This window comes from Bactrocera oleae, chromosome 3 (genome assembly GCF_042242935.1).
Source record: "Bactrocera oleae isolate idBacOlea1 chromosome 3, idBacOlea1, whole genome shotgun sequence".
Classification (NCBI taxonomy): Eukaryota; Metazoa; Arthropoda; class Insecta; order Diptera; family Tephritidae; genus Bactrocera; species Bactrocera oleae.
In genome coordinates, this window is record NC_091537.1 from 76,989,455 (window position 1) to 77,016,617 (window position 27,163).

At 32.9% G+C, this 27,163-nt stretch overlaps 2 protein-coding genes across 5 annotated transcripts in view; one reads left to right on the plus strand and one right to left on the minus strand.

Annotated features, from left to right (window-relative positions):
• Nucleotides 1-366: 366 nt before the first annotated feature.
• Nucleotides 367-26,396, plus strand: crc (bZIP transcription factor crc). Its single transcript, XM_036376424.2, has 5 exons — nt 367-549; nt 3,953-4,231; nt 4,292-4,393; nt 24,983-25,206; nt 25,266-26,396. Exons 2-5 carry the CDS (start codon nt 4,054-4,056, stop codon nt 25,986-25,988), a joined length of 1,227 nt encoding a protein of 408 aa, XP_036232317.1. The 5' UTR covers nt 367-549; nt 3,953-4,053; the 3' UTR covers nt 25,989-26,396.
• The window catches only part of LOC106624577 (uncharacterized), a 36,500-nt gene continuing 35,430 nt past the window's right edge, over nt 26,094-27,163 (minus strand). For all 4 annotated transcript variants that reach the window (XM_070106951.1, XM_070106953.1, XM_070106954.1 and 1 more), the window contains exon 3: nt 26,094-27,146. In XM_070106951.1, the coding sequence (XP_069963052.1) occupies nt 26,515-27,146 (632 nt within the window). In that variant the 3' untranslated portion in view covers nt 26,094-26,514. The remainder of the gene's footprint in view (nt 27,147-27,163) is intronic.

Here is a 27,163-nt window from a genome sequence, read left to right on the forward strand (position 1 = left end):
TTTCGTTTCGTAGCGTTTTTAGATTGCGTTTATTAAGAAAAGGCAAAAAAAGCGAATGAGAATTTGTTAAAGCACTTTAAGATACTTGCACTTGTTAGAGCTGCTGAACACAGCACTTTTTACAATGAACAGTTAGTTCGGAAACTTAGCTCACTATTTCTAAGGAGAGCTTGTGTATTATTTTCCTGACCTTTAGAATAAATTAGAAAAGCACTCCAAAAGATACCGGAAAGAAATATTATTAAACTCTATTTTTATCTGCGTCCCCAATATATAATGATGTAATTATGAAACATGTGGCAATACCGCACAATAATTATTCGATGGTGTAATTCGCCATATTGTTTTTCGATAGTATATGAATGTTTCGATGACCATTTCTCTTTCAGTATCATTTTCCTCAATGAAACCGAAAAAACGTAAAGTGTTAAGTTCCGAGTATTTTGCATTTATATTGAGGTGAAAATGGATTTCTAGTTTGTTTGCGTAAGCACAAACCAAGCACTTTGGTGCACAAAAGTTCTCAGCGAAAATGATTTTAAAACAAACGTAAGTAAAACAAAAATTTAGTTGAATTTTGCTACAATGCATATGTACATATGTATGTATGTATGAATGTTTGAAAGCCCATCGCCATGTTGTTGCGACGTTTTGTATATGGTGCATTACGATTTGTGGCATTAAATATCAGGGAATTGTTATTGTAAATATTTGACAGAGTTAGTTAAGAGATGTAATTAAAATATATTATTTTAATATAGAAAAATTCACTGATGTAATATTAAATGATATTGCGAAATCACAATGCACATTTAATTTGTATGCGTTGCGGAAATAGCAGTCAGTAGGGTTGCCAATATGTGATGCTTGTTTTAGGAAAATATAAAGCGCAACTTGGCTGAAGTGGTAAATTACAGTTGACATGCGCGTATTACTAATATATATAAAATTATCAAAGACGTATTGCGGTTTTACCCTGCTAGGCAATTATCGGTTTAATCATACGTTGATTATCTGAGAGCGATATCGGCGATTTCTGTTCCAAGTTTCTGAGTTTTCTGATACTGCATTGACAAAACTAACCGAAACTATTGTGAGCATTGTGAGTATAGTTTGTTGCCAAACCAATTCCAAGAGAAACAATGTTGTCTCTTTTGATTGTAGTAGTTGGATGGGTAATAACTTGCGGAGCAGGGAAAAAAGCTTCCCACAGCGCATTTAATGTTTTTACGATGAAACTCTGGTTATTGTTTGTTTACAATTTGATCCAAATTAAGATTTTATTATACGGTCGCAACATGTTACAACAGAGTATAATAAATGTTTTTCTGGTAACAATATGTCGTGATGCAAAAATGGGGTTAACACTCCCATAGCCCCCTTTAACCTAAAATACGAAATTCAAACTTTCGGTTGGCTTTATACCGTATAGATCGGTATATATGTAAGAGCAACTCAAATATGTAAAAGTTAAAATAAAACCAATTTCAAATAAATTTCCTAACTATTATGATTCGAAGGTAACATTTTATTATTTTTAATTAGTAATTATGTTTTTTAACCGCGTTGTATAAAATTTAATATTTGTTATCGACATTTTATTTTCATTCAGGTTTTATATACATCTCTAAATATCGAAATATAACAGCTGATAAAATCTGCTCGCTTTCAATTGAGAGATTTTTGTGACTGTCGCGTACTGAATCGTAAAATGGTATCAAGTAACAAAAAATTTCTAATTTTAAAGCTCAAATTGAGAGAGTTGAGACTATCAAGGTACTGAATTCTGATATAACTCTTCTTTTTAATGCGTGAAATCGGTCTACGAATTACCCTCAGCTCCCTTATACCACATACATACATTACAACATTAAGCGTAGGACACTTTACACTTTACTAAATTGCACAATTATTGGTTCAATTCACAAGGGAATCAATTAACCGATACTCGTTTAATTGAACGATTCGTTCAAGTACAGGAAACCCGCCTAATTGGACAACCTAATCAATTAAAAAATCATGTGCCCTTTGAGTGTTTTTTTTTAGCTTCTTGTAATGATATTTAAATAATATTTTGAACTTTGAACGGAATTTGAGAAACAAAATTGTCTTCACTGGAGAAACTCGTAGCAGCAGGGTTGCTCGCGTCCTCCTGAACCTCGACAGACAAGACCAAATGATGTGTTACCTGACGGTTGCGATAAATACCAAAATAGCGCGCGCCACTTTCACCAATGAGGAGTTTCGGAGTGTCATCAACAAGGCAAAATATTCCACATCCATTGGACCTGATGGAATTAATATGCTGATACTAAAGCACCTAGGCTCGACGGGAGTGGGTTTTTCAACCAAGGTCCTCAACCTGTGGCTGACTACTCTTCAAATACCCGATGTGCGGAAAGACGGGGAGTGGTCCCACTACTAAAACTTGGGAAACGCTCCAACAAATGGGAAACTTATCGTCCGATAACTCTCTTTTCCCCACTAGTGAAGACACTTGAGACGTTGCTACTCCCGACATTCACCCCCCACCTGAGCCTAGCAGACCATCAACATGGCTTCCGAAAAGTTCACAGCACCATACATCACTTAGCGTCATAAACGCCCAGATATTTCATGGCCTATACCAGATGCCACCCTGTGAGAGCACGAACCTCGTAGGGTTGGATTTGTCTTTTGAAACAGTCAACCACCTAAGGCTACTTGAGGACATCGAACAATCCAAGCTCCCACCAGGGTTAAATCGGTGGACTATGAACTACCTGAGCGTCGACAATCATCCGTACGTCGGGCAATGGAATCGATGGCATGTGCTCAAAAGTAAACGGCTATCTCTCCGACCTTTCTCGCTTCTTCTCTACAAGAAGCTTAACACTCTCCCCAACAAAATCCAGAGCGACCATATTTACTAACTGAACAAAGAAGTGCAAACTGGATCTAAGTCGACGGCATTACAATTCCAACGGTCACTCAAGGAGATGTTTGGTGTAATTTTTGACAGGATGTGCTCCTTTACTCCTCACACGATCGCAATCACATCACAGTTTCTGTTGTTTTTACAGTTTTCGTCGACGACATTTAACAGTACGCCGACCAGACTTCGGGCGCAACAAACAGACATGCACTGACCGCCATTCACAGTGGAGCCATCAACACCTTCACTTTAAATATATGTTCAGCATGCAACGAGTCTCTGCATGACACTAACCACCTCTTTGCATGCCCAACGAATCCCACTCATCGAACACCCTTCTTCCTATAGTTCGACCACGTTGATGACCGTTAGATGGTTTTGATGACAATCAACCTGAACCTTACCACCCAATCAGAGATTAGATAGGAAAAGATTTATCTGTCCACATGACCATAAACTGTTTGTGTTGGTCAAAATGTGTGATATTTTAATGATAATTAAGAGGTCATTATTTCCTAAATATAATATTCTTTAATGCTTAAACGATTAAAATTTGTATATGCCCCATAAACCTAATGTATGTCCGATTCTTAGATTGACCTCATGCTAATTTACTCAGTATATTAAATTTAGCTGAGTTAATTGAGTTTATGTTACATATATCTCAAATTAATTAGGTTGATTTTATATAAATATCGCAGACACGAATCAGCATAAAGTTTTAGACTCACTGTCCTATAATTTGTGTTAATAAGATGTCAAATATGATTGTACTCCATTAACGGTGTCGTTGAATAATGCTTTTTGAACTCAAGTATGCTTTGACCTTTGAAAATAGTAGCTGGAGTATAAAAAGTCCATTTACACCGAACTTAACCCTTCATTAATTATTTTAGTTATATTCTTAATGCGTATATATGTATTTGCGTAGAAAACTCGGTGATTTATTTTGATTTACCCCTCCAACAGCCCATAGAATCTTCCAATTAATATTAATATTAAATATTTGTCTTTCTATAATTTTTTTTTTATATGTAGAGCCACCATGGCTTCCTTCACATCAACGACAGCATTTTTAGGACAAGATTCCTCCAAATCAAAACTTTTTAGCCCCCCAAATTTCATAATAAGTCGAGAATATGAAACCTGTTTCGAAAATGGCAACGGATACGGACATTTCAGCAATGGAGTCTCTAGCTCTGCCCGCAGAACTGTATTGGGACTGCAAAACAGAGCCGGAATCTCCGCTGTCCATGGAGCTGTTTTCCATGACTGAACCAGCTGGTTTTTGGCTCAATGATGACAATTTTGAAAATGGTAAACGTTAAAAATATTTTTATATTGTTTTATAGTTTATTAACATTGTATTAATTACAGGCATAACAATGACCACTGATGATGATTTTGACTTGAAACCCGGAATGGAGTTACTCAATGGAGATGACTTAATTTTGGAATTCAGCGACTTTAAGGAGGAAGGTAGGTCTATTAAATATTGTAAATTAAAAATTTCGTTAGTTTTTGATTCGTATTTACCGGAACGTATCCGTATTTTTATGCGGCCAAGGAATGTCAACTTAGCAACATTCTTCGAATATATTTGGGAAATCCAGGTTTTTGTGAACAGAAATCCATAAAACATATATAATTTTGTGTCCGAAGTAACGCCATGATTCAATTATATTATGTTCTGTCGATAGCCCAAAAGGAACAATTTGTCGAAAGTGTTTTAATTCACAATGTCAAAATCAGCTGTTTTGTTTTGTTGTTTTAATGCTTAAAAAATTAATTTTTCAAAGATTTAAACCAATGAAAATGCGTTTTTTGAGTGATAACTGAATACGAATAGATTGTAAATCACACAAGATCATCAAAATGTAAACAAGAAACTCATGAAAAAAACTAAAACATAAAATGTGTTTTTACATTATGTATTAAAAATTTGCGCTCCAAAGTAACACAACCTTATTTAATTGAATCATGTTTGTATTTTCGGGGTTCCGACGTTTCCTTCTTGGTGTTACAAACATCGTGTCAAACTTTGTTGTGGATGTAGCGGCAAAATTTTGCCGAGTTGACAGTCGGTTCCGGTTACGTAGACCCAAATGTCGTGGGAACGGATCGTGTCAAACTTAATATAGGGCATATCGAGGGTATAAAAATATTATATGGAGAAATATGTACAAAAACCAATTATTAATTCATAAAATATAAAAATTTTTATATTGGTATTTTTATACGCGAAATACAGAATTAATAAATTACCCAAACTCTGCGAACCTTTTTTGTTACATTCCTCTGGGACGAAGTCGTGAGAATAGCTAGTGGTTAATAAAATTGCAACAAATCAAAAAAAACTAAGTTCAGAAATTTATGCTGAGAAATTAAAAGAGGCGCTACAGTTTTGCAATGAAATGCCGCTTATAGTGAATCTCAAAAATAAATAAACAATTGAAAAGTAAAAAAATAAAAAATGACTCACCTCAAGTCTGGTTACTTGCATTTTTTTTAATGCTATTTTGGGAATATGTTATTTTGAAAAAATAAAATTCAATCAGTTTCATTTTGTAGTATATTATTAATAGTATCCCAGATTGTACAAAATAATTATTTTGTCTTGTTTTTCTTTTGGTTGTTGTTTTTTGCAATTTTGCAATGAAATGAGCGTCTCCAAAAAACAAAAAAAGGATGTGGCTGGCCGCGTTGATTTGGTCGCTTGATGACATTAGAAATAGAAAAATCAAAAAGATTATTGTTCTTTGACCTCGTCATTCTGGTTGGAACAGGATTAAACAATTTCGTTGAAAAATAAAAAAATGGATGACTTCGAAAAGTAAGGAAATTTTTTAAAGTAGAAATCGGGCTGTGAATTCGAAAGTTAGCGATAAAAAAAATTCTAGATAGATCTACGAGATCTATTGATGAGTAGAATAACTTATTCAAATTTCAGCCCAATCGGTTAGATCGAAAGTTTTTAATTTTTTTTTTTAATCATCTGGGCCGACCGTAAGAACGTTGTTTTGAGAAAAACGCGTTTAAAGTTTCAAGAACAGATTAAATATGTTTCTATTTATATGCGTACTACTACGAGACGCTCACATATAGGTGCCATACCTTCGATATTTTCATTTTTGTTTTAAAATTTTTACAGTGTATTGTTAATATATAGTAATTTCAAAAAAAAAAGTCGATTTTTTCAAACAAAGTTACCAGAATACTTAAACCTACCTTAAATGAATAAAAAACAGAACTATGCACATATACAAGGAAGGCTAGGTATTAGAAAAGTAGCTAACTTCATGGACTGCTGAAAAACATGGTTTTTAATGTTCTGTACCACCGGAAAAATCCTTAAACTTAGGGGAAGGAAAGGACAACATGTTGATACGTTATGCCAAAAAAATTCATTCTGGTCTCCGAAAGACTTGAAAAGGAATTTGGAACTTAAATTTGAAGGTCTACAGCTAGTTTTGAACTTGCTTTTGTGTATAAATAATGGAAAAATTTAAATCAATAAAAATACACAAAACTTTTATATATAAATAATTTATTAAAATATACCGATCATCTATTTAGGATTCATTCTTACAATAGACATTTTAAAATCGATGATTTTTAACAGGTAGATTGAAGTAAGCATGATATGCTTTGAAATCTTTACATTTTTATTTAAATCATATTTTTTCTCTCCCATTTTACTAAATTCGCCGCAAATATAGCAAAACGAGGTAGCGTCTCGTTTACAACTTCTCGAAGACAGTTTGTACTGGTTCTTACAACAGCCATTATATGGGCGCGAAAACCAAAAATGGTCAAATCGCTATAATTGCTTAAAAAGAAAGCACACATTTTCGATTTGTAATCTTTCTTTCCTATATATATATATTTACTTATACATTAAGTAAAATCCAAACGGTAAAAACAAAAAAACACAACAAAAAAAATGTCTTGACTTGTGTTATTCAGTTTGAAACGTTCGTATATAAATACATATTTTCTTTAAATATATTCAATGTATTTTACTTCAAAATTCGCAAAATAGTGTAGATCAATTTTTTGATTTTGATATCTCCATATACTATGGACTATATGATAATAATCGACGATATACACTCGTAACATACATTTTTGTATACTGTTTTCGACCCTCAATACATATACACGCGTTATTGCAATTAAGAAAGCGGTGTAAGTTGTCTAGAAAAAAAAATTGCATTTGATTTTTATACTCTTGCAACATGTTGCTGCAGAGTATAATAGTTTTGTTCACCCAATGGTTGTTTGTATCACCTAAAACTAATCTAGATAGATATGGAGTTATATATATATAAATGATCAGGGTGACGAGATGAGTTGAAATCTGGGTGATTGTCTGTCCGTCTGTCTATGCAAGATGTAACTTGAGTAAAATTTTTTAAAAAATTGTTCGTTTGTGGACCCCAGTACCTATAGTTTACTTGTTACTGTAAATATCGGTCAATGTGTGTGATATATATTTAAAATTCCGAAAGGATCCTTTTCTGATAATAGCATGTCTGTATATCAAATATGGTTTGAATCAGGTCAATACTTCCCTTAGCTCCCATATACCTAACATAAAGATTTTTGAACTTCCGGGTGACTTTATACCTCATATATCGGCCAATATGTGAGTTATCTCAATGAAAATAAGAGAGCGTGTTTTAATAAAAACAGCGTATCTTTGTGTCTAAAATAGATAAAAATGGCCAAAAATATAAAATATATATATATATATAAATAACATACGGCTGACTTTATTCCATATGATTGATGATGATATGTGTTATTAGTGTGTGGTATGTTAGTAGTATGTGGTATAGCCAAAAATTGAAAAATCTGGTCAATACTACCTCCAACTTCCATATAGTACTTATAATGATTTTCGTTATTCGAACAAGTTTTATGCCGAATATGTCTTCAAAATATTGCATAATATCGAAGGAATTTCCCGGGCTTTGATTCTTGCAAATTGCAAGAGTATTAAATGTTCGGTTACACCCGAACTTACCCCTTCCTTACTTTTTAATTGTTCTTGAACTCTAAGACAGACAGTAACACGGCTTTTCATTCAGTAACTTTACCAGCGAATTCCACACTTTTTTTTATAAAAAAATTAAGTACACCCCTTATAAATAGTTCTTGTAATTAGCGGATTGAATTCTATTTACATAAATATAATACTAGAAAGTCTCATTATAAAAGCTGCTGTTAATTTATAAGGTAATTTAGGTACGGTATTGAATATGTGATATGCTGAAAGACATTATTTTACTGTTATTCATACTTTTGTAATAAATATATGGCATATAATATTGTGTTAGTTAAACATACAGTTGTGTTCAAACTAATTGTGCACGCATTAAAAATAATATCCCTAAAGCAATTAAATATCAGATCAACTAAACTCTTTTGGTATTACGAACATTAACTATTTTCAGTTGAAGTTTCATTGTTAAACGAAATTGCAAAACAATTCAATTCAGTTATTGCTCAAGAAAGGGAGAATAATTATCAAATGTACATTAGTTTTGATTTATATTATGATGAGAAAATTGTTGGGGCCAAAACTAATGCTTTGACCATACGAAAAAGTCTTCGTGATCACTCAAATCCACTTTAACTTCCTAACATCATGTAAGCCAACTTTTATTGGTTTGGATTTTAAGGTTATGGTATATGCGGAATTTTGTGAAGATCTTGTTAAATAAAAATACAAGAATTTGATTCTGATCGTTCAGTTTATATGGCAGCTACATATGGTATATGCTATAGTGGTCCCATCTAACAAATTTATTCGGATGTTGCAGTATTAATCCATGCCAAATTTCATGAAGATATCTTATTCCGACAAATAAGCAATACACCTTGATGAAACTGCGCATCACAGAGTAACTCGTTCTGGGCGAAGTTCCGTTTCGTGGATTGTTTCTGGATTTGATTCACTCCATATAAGGGCAATTTTATTTGTTTACATTTCCGTTTAAATCAAAAGGGGTCTCATCAGACATAAACAGGCAATTTAGCAAGTTATTGTCTCTTCGGCCATTTCAATAATTTTTTGGCGAAATTCTAGGCGAATAGGAAAATCTAGAGGGTTTAACCGGCTTGTTATTTGAAATCTGTAAGGAAACAGGTTTAAGTCATCATGATTTAAACCGTCTGCTAATTCAAGTTGAGCGTCGAAACTCTTCGATTTGACTGAATTGACGGTGCAACAGCCACGATTGTTTCTTGGAAACGAACATACGAATCTCGATGGTACGGTATTCTTGCGAAACTTCCAGATTCGGTAAAAAACCTCATAATAGTCCATCTACTCGGGGGAGTGCCGCCAAAATCCCGTCTGAATTCTGACGCACTGCAAAGCCGCTTACCGGTGCACTATCTAAACCCTCTTTCCGGTATCCCAAGCATTCATTTATGTAAGATATCTTAACAAAATGAACTAAATGTATAATGTTGGATATACTGTAGTTTAATGTCGAAAGTATGTGAATTTACTGTACGCATTATATTATACTACATATGTATGTATAATGATTTTCGTCATTCCAACAAGCCTTATGCCGAGTATGTCGTTCAGTGTGTGAGTTATATATTTATAAAATTGCGCGAAAATATGTTCTCAAGTATACCTGAGCAATGTCAAAATTAATGCAATCAGTCCATCCCTTTTTCTGCCCCCGATATAGCCTATGTAATAACTTCCGGCTTTTCACCCAGTTTTAAACCGTTCAGGTTGTTCAAAATGTGTAATATTTTAAATAAATTGAATAGATAAATTTTCTTAAACATGTGGTGTACTGCTTATTATGAATGGAATCAACTCAATACATTAAATTTAGCCTCTTCGGTTGAGTTTATATTATATTATGTCAGGTATATTTCATTTAAAGATGATTTTAATATAATTTTCGCTGACCATAATTAAAATATAATTTAAAAATTTGATTGTAATCCATTCACAACCTCGATGAATAATAAATGTTGAATTCTTTCGTAACGTTTTTTGAAATAAACTTTTGCCAACACTTGAAAGTATTTTCCCCGTCTTTGATCCTTGCAAGTTGCAAGTAGCAAGAGTATGAAATGTTTGGTTACAGCGCTTTCATACTTGTTTGTTTATATATTTTTACAAAATAACATAAAAAATGGTATTCGAACTAAGTCCGTCCGTCCTTACTTATTTACTTTATAATTTATGGATGAGTTTAAGCTTTAAAGCATTGACTTGACTATTATTGTTTTACACTTAGCTGTATGTAGCAGTAGAAAATAATAGCCGTTAAGCTTTTATGAGTTTTCGTGCAAATTTACTCCAATATGTAAATATTTATTTAAATTTACTCCAATATGTATATTTTATTATACAATTATTTTGTTCTCCAAAATTATCATTGATAGAATTAATATTTATTTTATAACGAAATAGTTAAAAATGTTCGTTCGGCAGATTGCGTGTCAACAAAATGGCAATTCGACTTTTTGATCAAAAAACCACATTCAGAATGATACGGTAATCCAAATTTACCAGTTAGTGAACGAACAGTTGGTACACAATCACTTAAATCAAGGTTGTTCACTTAACGATCGATCAAGAATTCACTCATGTCAGAAAATGAACTAGAGAAACTAGAAATATCGAAGTTAAAATTGATTGTGGGTTCAGATTTTACAAACTGTTCTATGTTTAAGATTCTGAGCTCAATTGCAAGTATTATTACAATTAATGGTGTTGTTGTTTTTCTAGGCAGTAGATTTGCCAGTTTATCGAATAATAGGAATAATCGATTAGCTTGGTTCGCTGATCTCAACCACAAACAGAGCGATATCCCGTTAAGGAACGAATTCCATGTGTCTCTTTGTCCCTATCTTTTTGATAAATAAATCAATAAGGTATTATTATTAGGCTATGTATAAAACTCAGGAAAAGTTTAGCTCAATTTGACTTGTGCAATTGTATTTAAAATTTAAAAGCAATGCATTACTTTTTCCAAAGAAAAATATCTGGTCACTCTTGTTGGCACACACATACTCGTACTTGTGTGCCTAAGATTAATACATACTTGCATACATTTGTCTGTATGTGAATCGATATTAATTTATAAAAAATAAAAAATACAATAAAATTGAGTTAGTAAACAATTCGAAATCGGGCTGGTATGACCAGTTCGACTTCAAACTTTTTTATTTTTATTTATTTTCACAGTAATGGCTGAATGGTTGTTTTCTTCTACTATTATATCAGCATGTCGACCACATTATGCCACTAGAGCACTGCTTTAAAGCATTTAGCAACAGAGTGAACTAATTTCGGATAAATACTTGTAGTTTAGCAACTACCGACTTTATCTTGTTTTTATGTTATTTGTGTTAACCATATGGTATATGCCTTATTTTGTTCATAATATATTATATTTATTTAATTACAAATGTGCTCTAACGTGCTGACTTCGGTATAGAATAATTTCGAACTTTGTTTTGTTTTCATTCTCTCACGTCATAAAGTGACAATCGCCGATAATTATATTCGCTTCGTAAAAATTAAAAGAGAAAGAGCTGTTATGTTTGAATTATTATTCACTTATGTAATACATACATATGTATATAAGTCTGAGTCAAATTAAAATGATAATAATAACAAGTACTTACAATATAAAATAGTAATTTAAACGCTATGTTGTAACATAATTATAACATAACTACATTGAACCCTGGAGCTGCTATTTCATATTGTCCACTTCTAAAGCAAAATTTTTAGTACAAAATCAAACGAAGAGTCAAATTTCGTGAAGAGTTCTCGTCAAATAAATTAATTTTTCATACAAGAACATGATTTTGATCGTTCAGTTTGAATGGCAGCTATATCCTGAGGTAGTCCGATATGTGCGATTCAAACAAATTAGCAGCTTCTTGGGGGCAGATGAATGTGTGCAAAATTTCAAAGCGATAACTCAAAAATTGAGTAACTAGTTCGCATATATACAAAAGTTGGACAAACGGACGGACAGACGGACATGACTAAATCAATTCAGCTCGTCATGCTGATTATTTATATATACATCTATTTTATATAGTATCCGACCCTTCTCACTCTTCTGGGTGTTACATGTTTCCAGGCAAACTTAATATACCTGGTATATACGGGGGCGGTCTAATAGAAAGTTACAAAGTAAATTTATACTTGCTCCAGTGATACTCCATTTGGGATCTAATTTCACGTGACGACAAAAAAGGATCCACCTGGCAAATCCGTACTATTTGCCTATCGTCATTAAATGTTGTATTTCTCTTTTTTTTTACGGGCCAAATTTTTAATGATCTCATCTTTCCTAAAATATTGCATAGTATTCTTAACCCTTCCTTAAAAAAAAGTTAAATATTCCTTTACTTTCGAAAATTGTTTGTACTTTTGATAACATACCCATATTATTTTTCTTTCACACGGAGCTGACCTCTTATTTTTGCCCATTATTTATAAAACTTTCAAAAAACCTATTTAAATTAGTGAAGACAATACACTTTTCACGTAGATCGTTGCAATAACGACTTTTGTTACAATGACTTAATTATGTGGGCACACGCGACTAGACCTACTGCGAAACAATTTAACTTTTTTCGCCAACCACATTACTAATTTCTCTGAATTTGTACTTAGCAATTTCGGCACATACTTGTATAACTGAACCTTTTTCCATACCCTTATACAAATGCAGAGCTACTTCGAGGTCTTTATATTCTGATACGTTATTTTGCCATGCCATGTAGAAAATTCACACATTTAGAAATCGTTGTTTACATTTTTAAAATTTAGATGAAGAGGTCCGTAATTATTATTTTTTTAATATTGTTCAATCTACGAGCATAAAAATATGTTTCAAACAATTAATGCCGCAGGTTCGCCGGGTGAAGTACACTGTTCTTTGCTTCTCCTGTGTACTAGTGGATTCGTGTTTTGTCGACTGCGTTAAACATTGCTATGACATGGTTTACCGATTGGGCTTGTAGTCTATAGAGAGCAAAGATGGCATCGATCGCACTGAAAGCTTTATGATATGTATTATTCCATATTTCATGCAGAATGTGACCTTCGCGGTCTTTTGAGGTGCCTACTTTGACAGCTTACTCGCGCACCTTCCATTGGAGATTGTAGATTTTTGTTATATTATCCTCCGTGGTAGCCGTCCGGGGCACTTGTTTCGCAAAAACCGACGTGCGAGCACGTTGAAACTCGTTCACCTAATAGTTGACGATTGTCATTGTGGAAGAAGAGCATCCAAGTGCTCTTTGACTTCATTCCGCGATCTCCCTTCCAAAAACATAAATTGAAACGATCTGTGTTGCTCTTGTTTTTTAGGTTTTTATACTTATTCATCTTTACAAAACCAAATTACGAGTTTGATTCCGCTGAAATTTTGGTAATCGAAATTTCTCTTATGAAAGTGGCGCTGTTGCGAGGTGAGGCTAAGTACTTATTAGACTGCTCTCGTGTTTTTTTATTGCTTCCAACTATTTTTAAAAAATGAAAAAAGTGACTAAGCTGAAAATGGAAGAAATTTGCACGGTTTATTCGAAAATAGTCCACATACAGGTTTGAATAATTTTTGGCTGCCATATGATTCCCTGATTTTAAATGTAAACATAAATATGCTAAAATATGTTATACATTCATATATGTTATTGAAATATAATATATATTTTTGCATCTGTTCACACACACACATTCGAAAAGACATGGGGAAATAAAACGGGGTTTTAATCAGTATCAATGAAGCATACAGCATACAAGTATAACATACTATATACAATATACAAACATACGCTTTTATTGATGTTGATAATGCAAATGCTATCAATAAACAGTCTGCGCTGTGCTGGGTGGACCACTGGTCGAAAAGGAAAATCTCGGCGAACTCAAAAACTCGTACTAATTGAGTTGAACATGTTATGAACAAGCACACATACATACATCTAAATGTATATGGACACACATACATACATATATGTATATGCAGACAGACATATGATGTATATGTACTGGAGTGTCTATATACGCATACTTAGACACATAGTATGTACATTAGTGTGATTCGTCGTTGCGCTGTGAGACGTTTTCAGCGCGACTTGGAGCTCTTTCAATTCAAATTCAAAAGATTTGATTTAACAATCGCACAGTTCAACGCATACAATCGTTGGGACAACAACACACTTTAAAGCGACAGCAGCAGCTTTTGGCTTTTTAAAGTTTTCATATCTGCGCTTTGTCTCTAGCTCTGCCAACAGTTTCAAATTCAGTGAATTTATTCAAGAGTGTTTGAGATTTGCGCGTCGGCCAATTGGACTCTTGGATTGGCAGGTCCAGTATTTTTCCGAACTATACAGAAAGTGTTTTCGTACGCTCGCAAACAAATCAATCTCTCAGCTCACTTGAATTCGTGCATTCTAAATTGAAAATTGATACTTCAATTAATATTGATTGTGATGTGCGAATTAATCAAACAATTGCAAGTGTTTGTAATATGCGCTGATGCCCGTACATGCCATTTATATGAGCGTAGTAAATAACAGCAGCAGTGAAAAACAATGTACCACCAGCAAAACAACAAAAAAAAAATAATACAAACTCGTTAACCTGTGTGAATGTACGCGCAAATTATAGAAGCATAGATTGACGCTAAAAAAGTCTATATGTATATCTGTATGTATGCATAGTATGTATAAATATATTGGCATTGACAAAGCCAAAACGGAAGTAAAACTGAGTGAAAATCTAAAACGTAAATAAAGTGTTTTGAATACGCACAGCGGCGTGTTTGTGCTGGCGCAACACGTGGTATGCATTAAAAATTCCGTACACTTGGACATTGTGCCAAGCAGTGGTGTAGTTGTCGACGAAGTGTCGTTTTTGTAGTACGCCTAGTACCTACCACCAACATAGACAATTAATAATTTAATTATCGCACTGCGAGCTCAACCGTGAGCATGATACCGCACTGTGGATATCGTTATACATGGAACCGTGAGATTGTGTTCAACTCGCAAAAATTGGTGAAACGGCGTTAAGTGCAGCCAATTGCAAAAGTACGCACAGGCTACCCAAAGCAGCAGCGGCAACAGGAGGCAACAGCAGCAGCAGCAGTAGCGCGGCATAGCCTAATTAGCGAAACTTCAAAAAAAGTAACCTAGGGTATCTAACGGTTTCGGTAACGCGTACAAAAGCCACAACGTAATGATTATATATAAAGCCAATGTAATTTTTTACCGTGTGCAATACTTTATTACACCCTATATCGTGTGCCAATAATTGCCATGAACTTTATATAACAAAAATCAAACAAGAACAATTAAATAATATAAGTTAAGAAATTAATAATAAATTATTTAAACGAGTTTGAGCTTATAAAGGCCATAATTCTGCAACTTTGATACAAGAAGTACACGCGCAAATAGCAAACAGTTAATTTAAAAGCGTGCTCTCTTGCAAGAAGAAAATAAATACGGTTTTAAGTCGCGACTGTTGTCAACTTAAACCTGTCAAACGCAACCAGAGATAAAAAATTCCATCAACCAACCAAATAACCAAACGCAAAAACATAAAAATTAAAAACAAAATATATATATATATATTTATACAAAAGCAATAATTTTAGCGCAAAACTCAAAATTCGCTGTGATTTTTTTTTATTAATCTAATTCGCAATACTTGTTCGTCGCTCGTTTTTTGTTTGTAGACTTTCGTTTCGCTACATTTATAATATAATAAGTTGTTGTTTTTTTTTACAAAGCACGAAATTCAGTATCTGATAAGAAACGTAGACAATATTCACATTTTGTTCAGCATTAGTAGATAACTGTTTATTCATATACTATTAGTAAATTTAATTTTTTTATTAACATACATTTATCGTCGTAATAAGTACTTACTAACACTCACTAATCAATCAAGGCATCTTCATCTCAACGAAATTTATCAAGAATATTTTTATTAAATTTGATATCATTTCCAATAATAACAATCTCGTAACAAAATCGCGCGGCTCTCGTTCGATTTCGTTGAGTTCGCGCCTCGTTTATTGCGCGTGGTCTGGCTTGTTTTTCTTTTTTTTTCACACTTTCTGCATTCGAATCGACTTAATACCTTGTTATTGTTGCCCGCTGCGGTGCTGCCATCATGAACGTTACCTACATGACACCTCACACGTATGGTTAGTATGAATATGACCGCTGTGCTTACATGCATATTTGTGTTCTACACACGTTTTTGTACATGTGTGTAAATAAATTTCATATACATATGTGTAATATGCATTTATATATGTATATGTATCATAATCGAATGCCAATGCCCCTTTTATATAAGTGATAATATAGTTTAAACTTAACACCGCTCATTTGCAAAACATCAAGTCTTATTTTAAATAAATTTATTTACATAAATATATAATTTATATGCATATATATTTATAAATGAAATATGTATGTTCACTTATTAGCACTAAACACATTTATAATTCTTCAACAGAGCATCTGTTGTAAGTGTCTAGCGTTTAAATTTCCAATTTTTATTTCTCTTTTCATTTTAGTTATTAGTTTTTGACCTACCAACGCTCAAAGTTTGTATTGCAATGTGCAAAAGAAAATGCGCTCATATGCATTTCTATAAAAAGCCTCTGTATTGACTTCATTAACTTCCTAAAAAAAGCCAAATATACATAACGCTCATTTGCTGACAGACGTTAAAATTTTTTATAGCTCGAAAATTTGCATTTGGGTCGCATAAAAAAGCGGTTGTTTTTACCTTTCACTCTTTTTTTTTGTAATAAACTGCTTGTGAATATTAGCCTGTGTCAGTCTGGAGAAACGCCCAAAAACTTTGTACCGTGACTTTTATAGTTTGAGGATAACACTACACACCATAACGACTACCAAAGTTGTAAATTGGGCAAATGTGTAATCCTGTTTTAAAATGGATATATACATATGTATACTCAGTGTTATTTTAACCGTTTGTTTTGCGTAGTTGCCACGCCCATTTGATAATTCTGTACTAAATATAGTTCTTTATGTCAGAATAAATTTTTTTATATGCAGACACATGCATTTATTATTATCGCTTTAGTAAGGGGCGCGGTGGCCCCTCACTGTTATAATGCGGAGGACAAAGAAAGATACATATATGTTAAAGTCTTACGTTCGAAAGCATTTTAAAATGATTTTTTTTCTAAAAAAAGATGTTTGTATGAGAGAGAGTTACAATTCTTTAATTACTGGTTTAATTTAGCACTGGCTTTTCATGCCTGAAATGCACTTACAGCTTTTGCTATATCACGTAGAATTTATTTTTATATAATTATAAAAAAATCCCTTGAGCAGGAGGTAAACTCCCGAACGAGTGATTACCTTTATGAGCAAGTTAACGCTATTTATGTATATAATTTAGTAGGCAATTAAGAAGTGATGAAAAGTGGTTTAGTATAACGCTGAGATTACATCCTTAAGTAAAGTATTCGATAGAATTTTAGATTAAATTTCGAATAGAAGCTTAACGATATTGAATACCTGGCAGGCTGAAAGGTTCGTTTGGTTAAAAACAAAACATTTTTGTAAAAATTTATTCTACTATTGAACGTATTTGCTATCGAGGGCGATACACCGTTTGTAATGGAATTATTAGCTATATTTTACTTTTTGAATCCATATTTACTTGAAAGCAGGTTTTAGTCTCGGCGATTACCTCAGTTGGAAATTTATAAACGTGTCTTTTAAACGTTAGGTCGAATTACTATTGTACTCGCTTAGAAACGATATACGATAAAGGTATTTAGCAAAGTTATAATAAAGAAAAACTCCAAACGCACCCTTTTAACCCATTTTCCTTCCTATGTTGCATATATGCAACGTTAATTTTCAAAACATTCTATGTGCCGTGTGTGTAAAGTATCGAGATACATGTTTTTTTTTTGTTCGGAAGGTTAGCTTAGGCTTTCACGCCCTCCATATCTCAGCCACATACAAAACACACGCTGACACACACACACACTTGTATATGTATACACATGTTTGTCAGACAAATTTTAAATCGCACACTACAAATTGTCAAAAATAAATTCTTTTTGTGATCGACATGAAAATAGCGTCACAAAACGGCAAGGAAAATTTATAATGGGTTTATTTCTGTTACTTTCCTTCTTAACAATTCTATTTGTAAAATAAGTTTTTCAAGACTAACTAATAGCCTCTATAAAGTCGGCATGGCACATTGAATTTTTGAAAAGCAACGTTGCGTATACGCCACAGAGGAAGGAACTGGATTAATCGAATGGCAAAATAAGACACTAATAATAATAAAGAACTGCCAGCTAAGCAACATCACTGAGTTCAGCGAAAAGGAGTACACAAGAAAAAAAAAACAATGTGAACGAGCACTATGTAATATACTAGAAATGTTTAGCCAACTACACTCAAAACGAAATAAAAAGAGGGAGTAACTATGCTCCTGTTATTTATTTACAAAATTTTTACAACTTCTTTTAAAATTCACTTCGATCCCCAGAAGCACGCATGTTGTCTATTAGTTTTACCTTGCAGGTGTTACTCAATATCTTAGTTAGTAATATATAATTATAATTAACAATTTCACTCAAACCCTACATCTTTTGATGTAAAAACTTACGACCTCAGATAAGACTTTTTTGAAATAAATTTCTAATGCATAATTAAGTTCTACTTTAGAATTATGTAGAAGTGTGCTTGCCATAATAACCTCAATTCATATATATTTTTAAATTGTAACTGGTAGTACAAGTCAATTACTATGAATCCATCAAGGTAAACAATAATTGAAAACTACTTTCCACTCAGAGTCGGTCAGTTTATAAATATCCAGAGCTTGACATTATGGTGCTCAAAATGAGCGTATCGTGCTATTACCTAAAGGGTTTCCTCTTCCTTCTCGGCAAGGTCACTCTCACCGATCTTTTTTCTATCGCTTAGATTACAGCTGCCTTTTCAAATTTAAAACAAAACTTAATTGGCCTTGAGCTCGCGAGAACAAAAATATATATATATATTTTAACTTCGAACTGTTCTCTGCATGGTTGCTCTACTGGTTTGTTAGCGTTCGCTATTTCTATTTATAGACAATGTAATCAAACAGCCCAAATAAAATCAAGAAAATCATAGACTGGTTAGTAGCATGTTCGAGGTTTTAGATTGTATTGCTGATATTCTAATGATGCTAAAACATATTGATGATATGTCATATACTAGCAAGAGAGGCAGAGTTTGATTTTTGGTTTAGTCTCACAGTTTTTACAAATAAAATTTGTATCATAGTTCATTTCTATTACGGCCTTGACAGGCTTATATTGTTGCCACCAAAAGGTTGCGTTAATATTTTGTTTAAATAAAGAAACTTTTTTAATAAGTTATCTTAAACCTTTATTTAACCGTTTTTTTTTATTACCAGTGTTAAATACCTTTTAGAGAATTTTTATCGGAGTTCGGCGTTAAATTGCTAGGCATTTACAAAGAAGTGGACCTTTAATATGGTTTTTGAAATCACTTTTGTTACTTGCCAGTATTACCAGATCGAAACCAATCTAAATTTTGAAATACAAAATCGTCCAACTTCTTAAGATTTGTTTTTTGCTTTACGAATAACTTGCTGGAAAATTGGTGACCGAGCCAAAATCCACACAAAATGCTGTCACTCTGAGAAGTCATTGATTTCGAGGCGCCTAATTTCCATAAGCCGGTTTTTCTTCTCTGCTGAAATAATATTATAATTGCTTTTTATTTGCTAAAGTTACTGGTAGCACTTAAAAATGTTTCTGCTTTTTTCCGTGTCTAAAACCATTTTAGTAACCCTTTGGTTTCGAGCAGCGCTCATGTCTTACGAATTCTTTAAAAGTTATATTTTACTACAAGTCTTAAGTTTCTAAAATACATAATAAAATTCTTGTTATTTCCATTTCTAACAGAAATTTGGCAAAAACCATTCACAATAGTAAAATTTGTCAAATATCTGTAAACAATTCCGAATATTTATTTGCCACCATTTTCGATTTTCGCAGCGTAAAATTTAATCTCACGGATTTTCATCGGAAAAATGTTGATTTACAAAATACAAATTATTCCTTCCCCTCCACTCAGAGTGGACAGAGGTACTTTATTATTGACAACCGAACACAATAATAGAAATTAAATGGAATATTTTATTCATTATGCTGTAAATGTTCATATTTTATAAATAAAAGTCGTTTATATATATGTTTAAACTGGAAACTAAAGCAGCGTGGGCTTTGAAGATAGCAATGATATGTTATTCCATATACTTTTAGTACGCGTACACAGATATTAGGGTGTCCGTTATTTCCCAAGTTTTTTTTTTTTTTTTTGCAAACGCCCCTAAACCTACAACTTTAAAAAGAAATATGATTTAATCACGGTTTATATTGAAAATAAAAAGATAATATTTTATAACAAAAACTGAAATTTAAGGCGACGTTTGTAAAAACAAGAAAAAACGTTAACTTCGGTTGCACAAGAACTTGATTCCGATAGTTCAATTAGTATATGTAGCTATATGCTATAGTGGTCTGATCTGAGCAATTTCTGCGGAGCCTTAAACAATAACTCGTGCCTAATTTCGTGAAGATACCTCGTCAAATAAAAAACATTTCCATCCAAATACTTTATTCCGATCGTTCAGCTAATATGACAGCTATATGCTATAGTCATCCGATCTATACAATTACTTCGGAGATAGAATTATTGCCTTAAATAATATTCCATGCCAAATTTTGTGAAGATACCTCATCAAATGAAAGAGTTTTCCATACAAGTACTAGATTATGATCGTTCAGTGTGTATGACAGCTATATGCTATAGTGATCTGATTTTAACAATTTTTTCGGAGATAACATTGTTACTTTAGAAAATAGCTCATGCAAAATTTCGTGAAGATATTACGCCAAATAAAAAAGTTTCCCATATAAGTACTTAATTCCGATTGTTCAGTTTGTATGGCAGCTATATGCTATAGTGGTCCGATATCGGCCGTTCCGACAAATAAGCAGCTTCTTTGAGAGAAAAGGACAGGTGCAAAATTTCATATCGATAGCTTAAAAACTGAGGGACAATTTTGTGTATATACAGACAGGCGGACAGACAGACGGACATGGCTAAATCAACTCAGCTCATCATGCTGATCATTTATGTATATATTTTATAGGGTCTCAGATGTTTCCTTCTGGGTGTTACAAACTTCGTAGCAAACTTAATATACCCTGTTCAGGGTATAAAAATCAACTTGTTGAAATAACGAACACCCTAACATCTGGTTGTTCGAACACTTACTAGTCTCAAATTTACTAGTCCTTCGCCAATAGAAATGCGTTTTTACTGCTTGATATTAGAACTTAATTTATTAAATGAAGGTGTTGAATTCCCTAGTAGCTAAACGTTGCCCACCACAGACTCAAAAGTTCTACGTCTGTATAATTACACACGTATGTATGTATGAATGTGTGTTTTTATTCGCGTTGTTTATAGCACAGGTGTTTCATAAGGCGAACGACTCAAAGACGGGGGATTAGCACTGATTTCAGCTGGTCATACCGTCATAGCGGCGCTACGCTCAACAATGTATTCTATACACATATGTACATACATGTGTAGTTACATAGACGTGTTTGTATGTTAAGTGATAATGTTGTTTATTGGTAGGTGCAGCAGTGCACCATTCATATTGTCTGTTGCCAATGCAATTGTTTGTGCAATTATAAGCAAAGCGCTTTGAAAATCATTATTTTAATTGTTGTTTTTGTATTTGACACACTGCTAACGGGTATGGTAATTTTGGAATGTTGACGGCTGCACTCTCACAACTGTTGTTATTGTTTTGCAATTTAGTTATTTACAAATGTGCGTTATTTTTTCAATCCAGTTTTTGTTATTGAAATTCACTAATTTACAAATTATTAGGTACAGTGTGTCAAATAAGTTTTTCGCTGTTTAAATAGTGCACCATTATATTTTCTTTTCTCATTCTGTTTTAGATGTTTATACAAATCATATGTAAAAGCACTCCAAGCGACGTAGGAAACTAATAATTTTTACGTAAAAATAATATAAGTAAAAAAAATGTAAATTGAATAAATTTTGAGTTATATTAATAAATTCACTTGAACCTAAAGAAAATTAAAAAATATTTATTTTTCTTTGTTTTACATAATTATTTTAGGTTATTGCTGTCATATTAGATTACTTATGAATCGTTATGTAAATGATACAAGACTGATTTGCCTCAGACTTATTGTAAATTAATATTATTCTGACTTCTTAATTTCAGCCAGAATTTTCTAGTATAAAAGCTCGTTACTTCTTTTCTAAAGCAATGATTATGATGAATATTTATTCAGATATATAAATATGTATATCAAAAAATATATTAGTGTGGGATTATTTGCGATTTAGTATGTGCATAGAACACGCATATTTGTTTGTATATATTTTAATTCTAAAATGGCCCGTTTTTTTGTTATTCACATCTGAAGTTGTCAAAATAATACTTCTGTCGGTACAGCTATTTCTGTTAGCACTTAAGTTCTCCATACGTAAATATAAAGTATAAATTTTTAAATTCAAGTAGTAGTTTCAAGATTTACTTTTATTCATTTTTTATTTAAATTAGATACTACTTGTTTTCTTTTTATAAATTATGCATAATTTATGAATACGATTAATATTTCATAAACCCATAATGCGGTAAATTTATTTTGATTTTACAAATAGAACTAGTCGAGTGTTTTAGGGCATTTTTTTAGATTTTACAAAACATCTTTTTTGCTTTATTCGTAAACTATTTCACAACCTTTTTAAATTCCTGATGACTTTTTTCACAATGCGATTCGAAATTAGTATTACCTATTTCCGAATAAATAAATTTTTCGCGTTTCCTCACCTATTGTGTAAGTCGACTCATACCTGTCAATTAGACTATAACAGAAAATTATTATTAAAAAGTTCAAGTTGTTTCACAAAATATTTAAAGTACAACGATTGTTTAGCGATAGACTTGAATTGCAAATTATTTAAATGTTATTAAAGTAAATAGATAAAAAATATATGTGTACATACTTTCCTTTCAAGAGATTTATATTTCCAAAATTACCAAAATACTAAAGAAATAATATATTAGTTGACTGAATTTGAATTTTCATTTCTGAGACAGACTGCACAACTGTCTATGACCAGGGCTGGTTACCAGGGATGATGCAAATTTCGGTGTACGGTTGTCTTGCAGCTTCTCGCGTTAGTCGCCATATATGGTATACTTATATGATATATAAGGGTTATTAAATTCAAGGCATAAGAAGAAGACTTGACAACGATAAAGGCGTTGAATTAAAATTTTTAAAGGTTACAAATGGCTGGGCTGGCTTAAATTACTCAAAAAGTTTTTTCGATATTGTTAATGCCTAATGTAATAAATTGCTTTTTGCTCAGTTTATCATTTCCTACTATTAAATCCGTTTGAAATACATAACGAAAAAGTGAGATTAAGTAGAAGGTTTACCTTGTTGTGATTCATTAAAATTTGATTTTGCGAAAAATTCATATGTAGTTCAATTGCCAGCGAATGCATATAGTAAATAGCATTTGAAAAATATTTTTTGCCGTCATTTTATAAGGACAGGTTATGGAAACGCGCCTGAAGTGTTAATTTTTTTTTTACTAATATATTCAATAATTTATTTTCATTTAAGTCTCTATATTTAAGTTTGTTTGTATGTAGATATATTAAATGCATTGATACGTATGTATATAAGAACATATGAATATATGGGTATGTAGGAGGGTAACGTGCGCAAAACTGGACCGAGGTCAATATAAATAGTTGAAATACATAAAATCAAGAATCAAGTAATATTTTATCATATAATTTTTTCTAAACTAACATGTTATACTTTAATATGTTATTATGTACATATTTCCATCTAAATTTATATATATTTACATTTGTATGTACATATGTATATTTTATTTGTGTTGCATTTTCGCTTTTACTACCTAATAGCTATAATCAACAGCTGCAAAAGTAAGTGGAACAACAATAGCACACTTGTATTTATGAAATTTCCAAACAATCGCATTCTAATCGCAACACTGTCCTCCATCATTACCCTCCTCCTCATTGATTTCTCGTTTCGCAGCGTGTCGCCTCTACTATTTGTAAAGTTTTGCTTACATCTTTTATTTCCATGCAAATAATATTGTGTATATAATATAACTGGGACGTTAATGATAACCTTTTGGACCGTTGTCGGCCATGCAGAATATACATATATATATATTTATACATATTTATTTATGTGTTTGACTTCCCTCATTGAAACCCCCATTGCCGCTGATATATAAATATTATTAATGTTATTGGTAAACGTCATATGCGGTCCACTTATTTGTGGATATAAATAAATATGCATATAAGGGAAAAAGGTGGCCAAAATACACTGAAATCGTGGTGCGTATTACATATATAGATCATGACTTCTCTCAAAATATGATACAGGATGACCCCTCATAAGAGCACTATTTCAGGCGTTTAACCTGTGCGTTTACAGTTATCGTTACTTATGTTATCAATGCAATGTAATTATTCAACGATTATGCCTTCTTTTTATATTGCTCTGATATGTCGCATACGCGATATACATATATATTAGATAAGGCAACACTAAAATATCGCAAGATCCAGATCGCATTACTATAACATATAGCTGCCATGCAAACTAGCCGATCAAAATCAAGTTCTTGAATGGAGCCTTTTACCGCTGCAAACGTAGTTAACGTTTGTTCATGTTGTTATTTATTTTATGTCTCATTCGGTCTTAAATGAAAATATTATCTCTAAACTGCAATTACATGATTTTATGTTATACATACACATGTAAGCTTATCCTGCTCATGTCATGTCTATAATTTAAGTTAACTGTCAGGTAACTTTAAAACTAATTTATCACATCTTTTATTTATTTACAGAGTGGGCCGAAGACAAAGTGACACTACTGGATACCGGCACTATTATTGCTCACCCCAATTCAGTTACAAAAGTCTACAGCTCCTTCGATAATACTGATGCTCTAAAATCAGAAAATTTCGAAATTACGGTTCTGACCACTTTAACTCCACCGCAATCTCCACCACAATCTGCTACATCGTCAACCATTCTGCAACATGCCATTGCAACGGAAGGCGTAGTTAATGTAAGTACCATATAAATTATTACACAAATATTATGTAATGTATGTAATTTTTTTTTTAGTTCAACAGTTATATGCACCACTCATCGTTCCATACCACACCGGCAACAGTGAGTCCCATAGCAACACCAGTAACTACATCTACAATACACGCCGGTTCGTCCCATGCGTTAGCACCAGCTACACCTACAGCAACGCTACAAAATCTGCATTTCACCAACTACTATGGAGCTGCACCGTTCACACCCTCCGAGGCGCCACAAACCGATGACGACAAACGTAACTCACAGATCGTAGATGATATACTGAAATCATTCATAAAAGAATTGCCAGATTTAAACGATGAATGTGAGTCCAATTCGTCGTCGGCATACTCGACAGTATCGCGACCAGAGTCAATTGTAACCGATGAGGATTGGTCGCCAGATTCTTCTTTTTCATCATCTGCCAGTTCTTCGCCCATTTATGGCGACGCTGATGAAGATAACTCACAATTCGTGCAGTCGAAACCCTCCGAATCCAAAAAGCGCACGCGCCCATATGGACGTGGTGTTGAAGATCGCAAAATTCGAAAAAAGGAACAAAACAAGAATGCGGCTACACGTTATCGTCAAAAGAAGAAAATCGAAATGGAGAACGTGCTAAATGAGGAGCAACAACTATCACAGCGTAATGACGAGCTGAAACGCATATTGGCCGAGCGTCAGCGTGAGGCCAAGTACTTAAAGACCCTCATTAGGGAGTTCTACAGCCAGAAAAAGGGCAGTGAAAGCAGTAAACATTGAAGCAGCAACGATCGGCCATCAGGTCAAATTTGTCATCAAAGAGCTAACAAATCAACTGTTCAGTAAACACCAACAACAACATTTCCAAACAACATTTTAGACATATTTTTTTAACTATTGTATTTTTAATTGGTACGCAAACATTGTAATAATTTAGACAACATGCAATTAAGCAATTGGCACGCATTGTCAGTTGGCGCTTATGACAGGACATTTTGGTCTTCGAACTAATTTAGCCACGCGCAAGTGCATGCCACTCCCAAACGTTTGCATAGTGCCCAAATATAAACCCTAAACAACATCAACCAAATAACTATGTACACGTATAATTGCTTAGTTACTCTGAATTCAATTGGGGGCACTAAAGTGCCTACGATTCATATTACAAATAAAAGGGTTTATAATATATATTTTGAGTTTTTCTTTTTTAATTTATTACATTATACAGTTTGTATTTGCATAGTTTTAAAAATGTCTAGTTAGTATAAAATATTGAATATAGCAACATATCTAAGACTTCAACATCTTATATAATCAATTTAACATTTTGGTTTTTAATTTTAAAAATCCACATGGGATAGTTCCACTCATCATGCAATTCCAATTTGAGCACTCGCAAGGTAGGTAAATGAAGTTTGTGCAAAAACTCGCCGGTCAATATGTAATTGCCGACAATTTCTAGTTCTAATAAATCGTTACAGCGCTTCAGTAAGTCTGTTAAAAGTTTGTCTGTTAGTTGGCAATAACTCAAATTGAGTTTTTGTAGTTTTGCTGCCACCTTGCCGATGCATTGACAGTACTCATTATTAAAATATACATAATTCAATGAAAAAGCTCGTAATTGCTGGGTTGCAGCAGCTCCTTCGCAAAGCGGCTTTATAATATTTAACACATTTTGTGTTGGTATTTCATATCCGCAAGTCATGCTAAAATTGCATATATTTTCGCCAATTATTCGTAGCTGCTCTGTGTTGAAATTCGGGAATTCTCGTATAGCAATATTGAGGTGCTTGAATGTTGAAATTCTTTGGTGTGCGATTTCAGTGAGACGTGTGTTGCGCACATCGATTACTTTAAACGCTTCTTCAAGGCTGAGATATTTGAATATTTCTATTAGACAGTCGTCGTTCAGATCAAGTAGAGATTTCATACTTATTACTTCTATTTAAAAATAT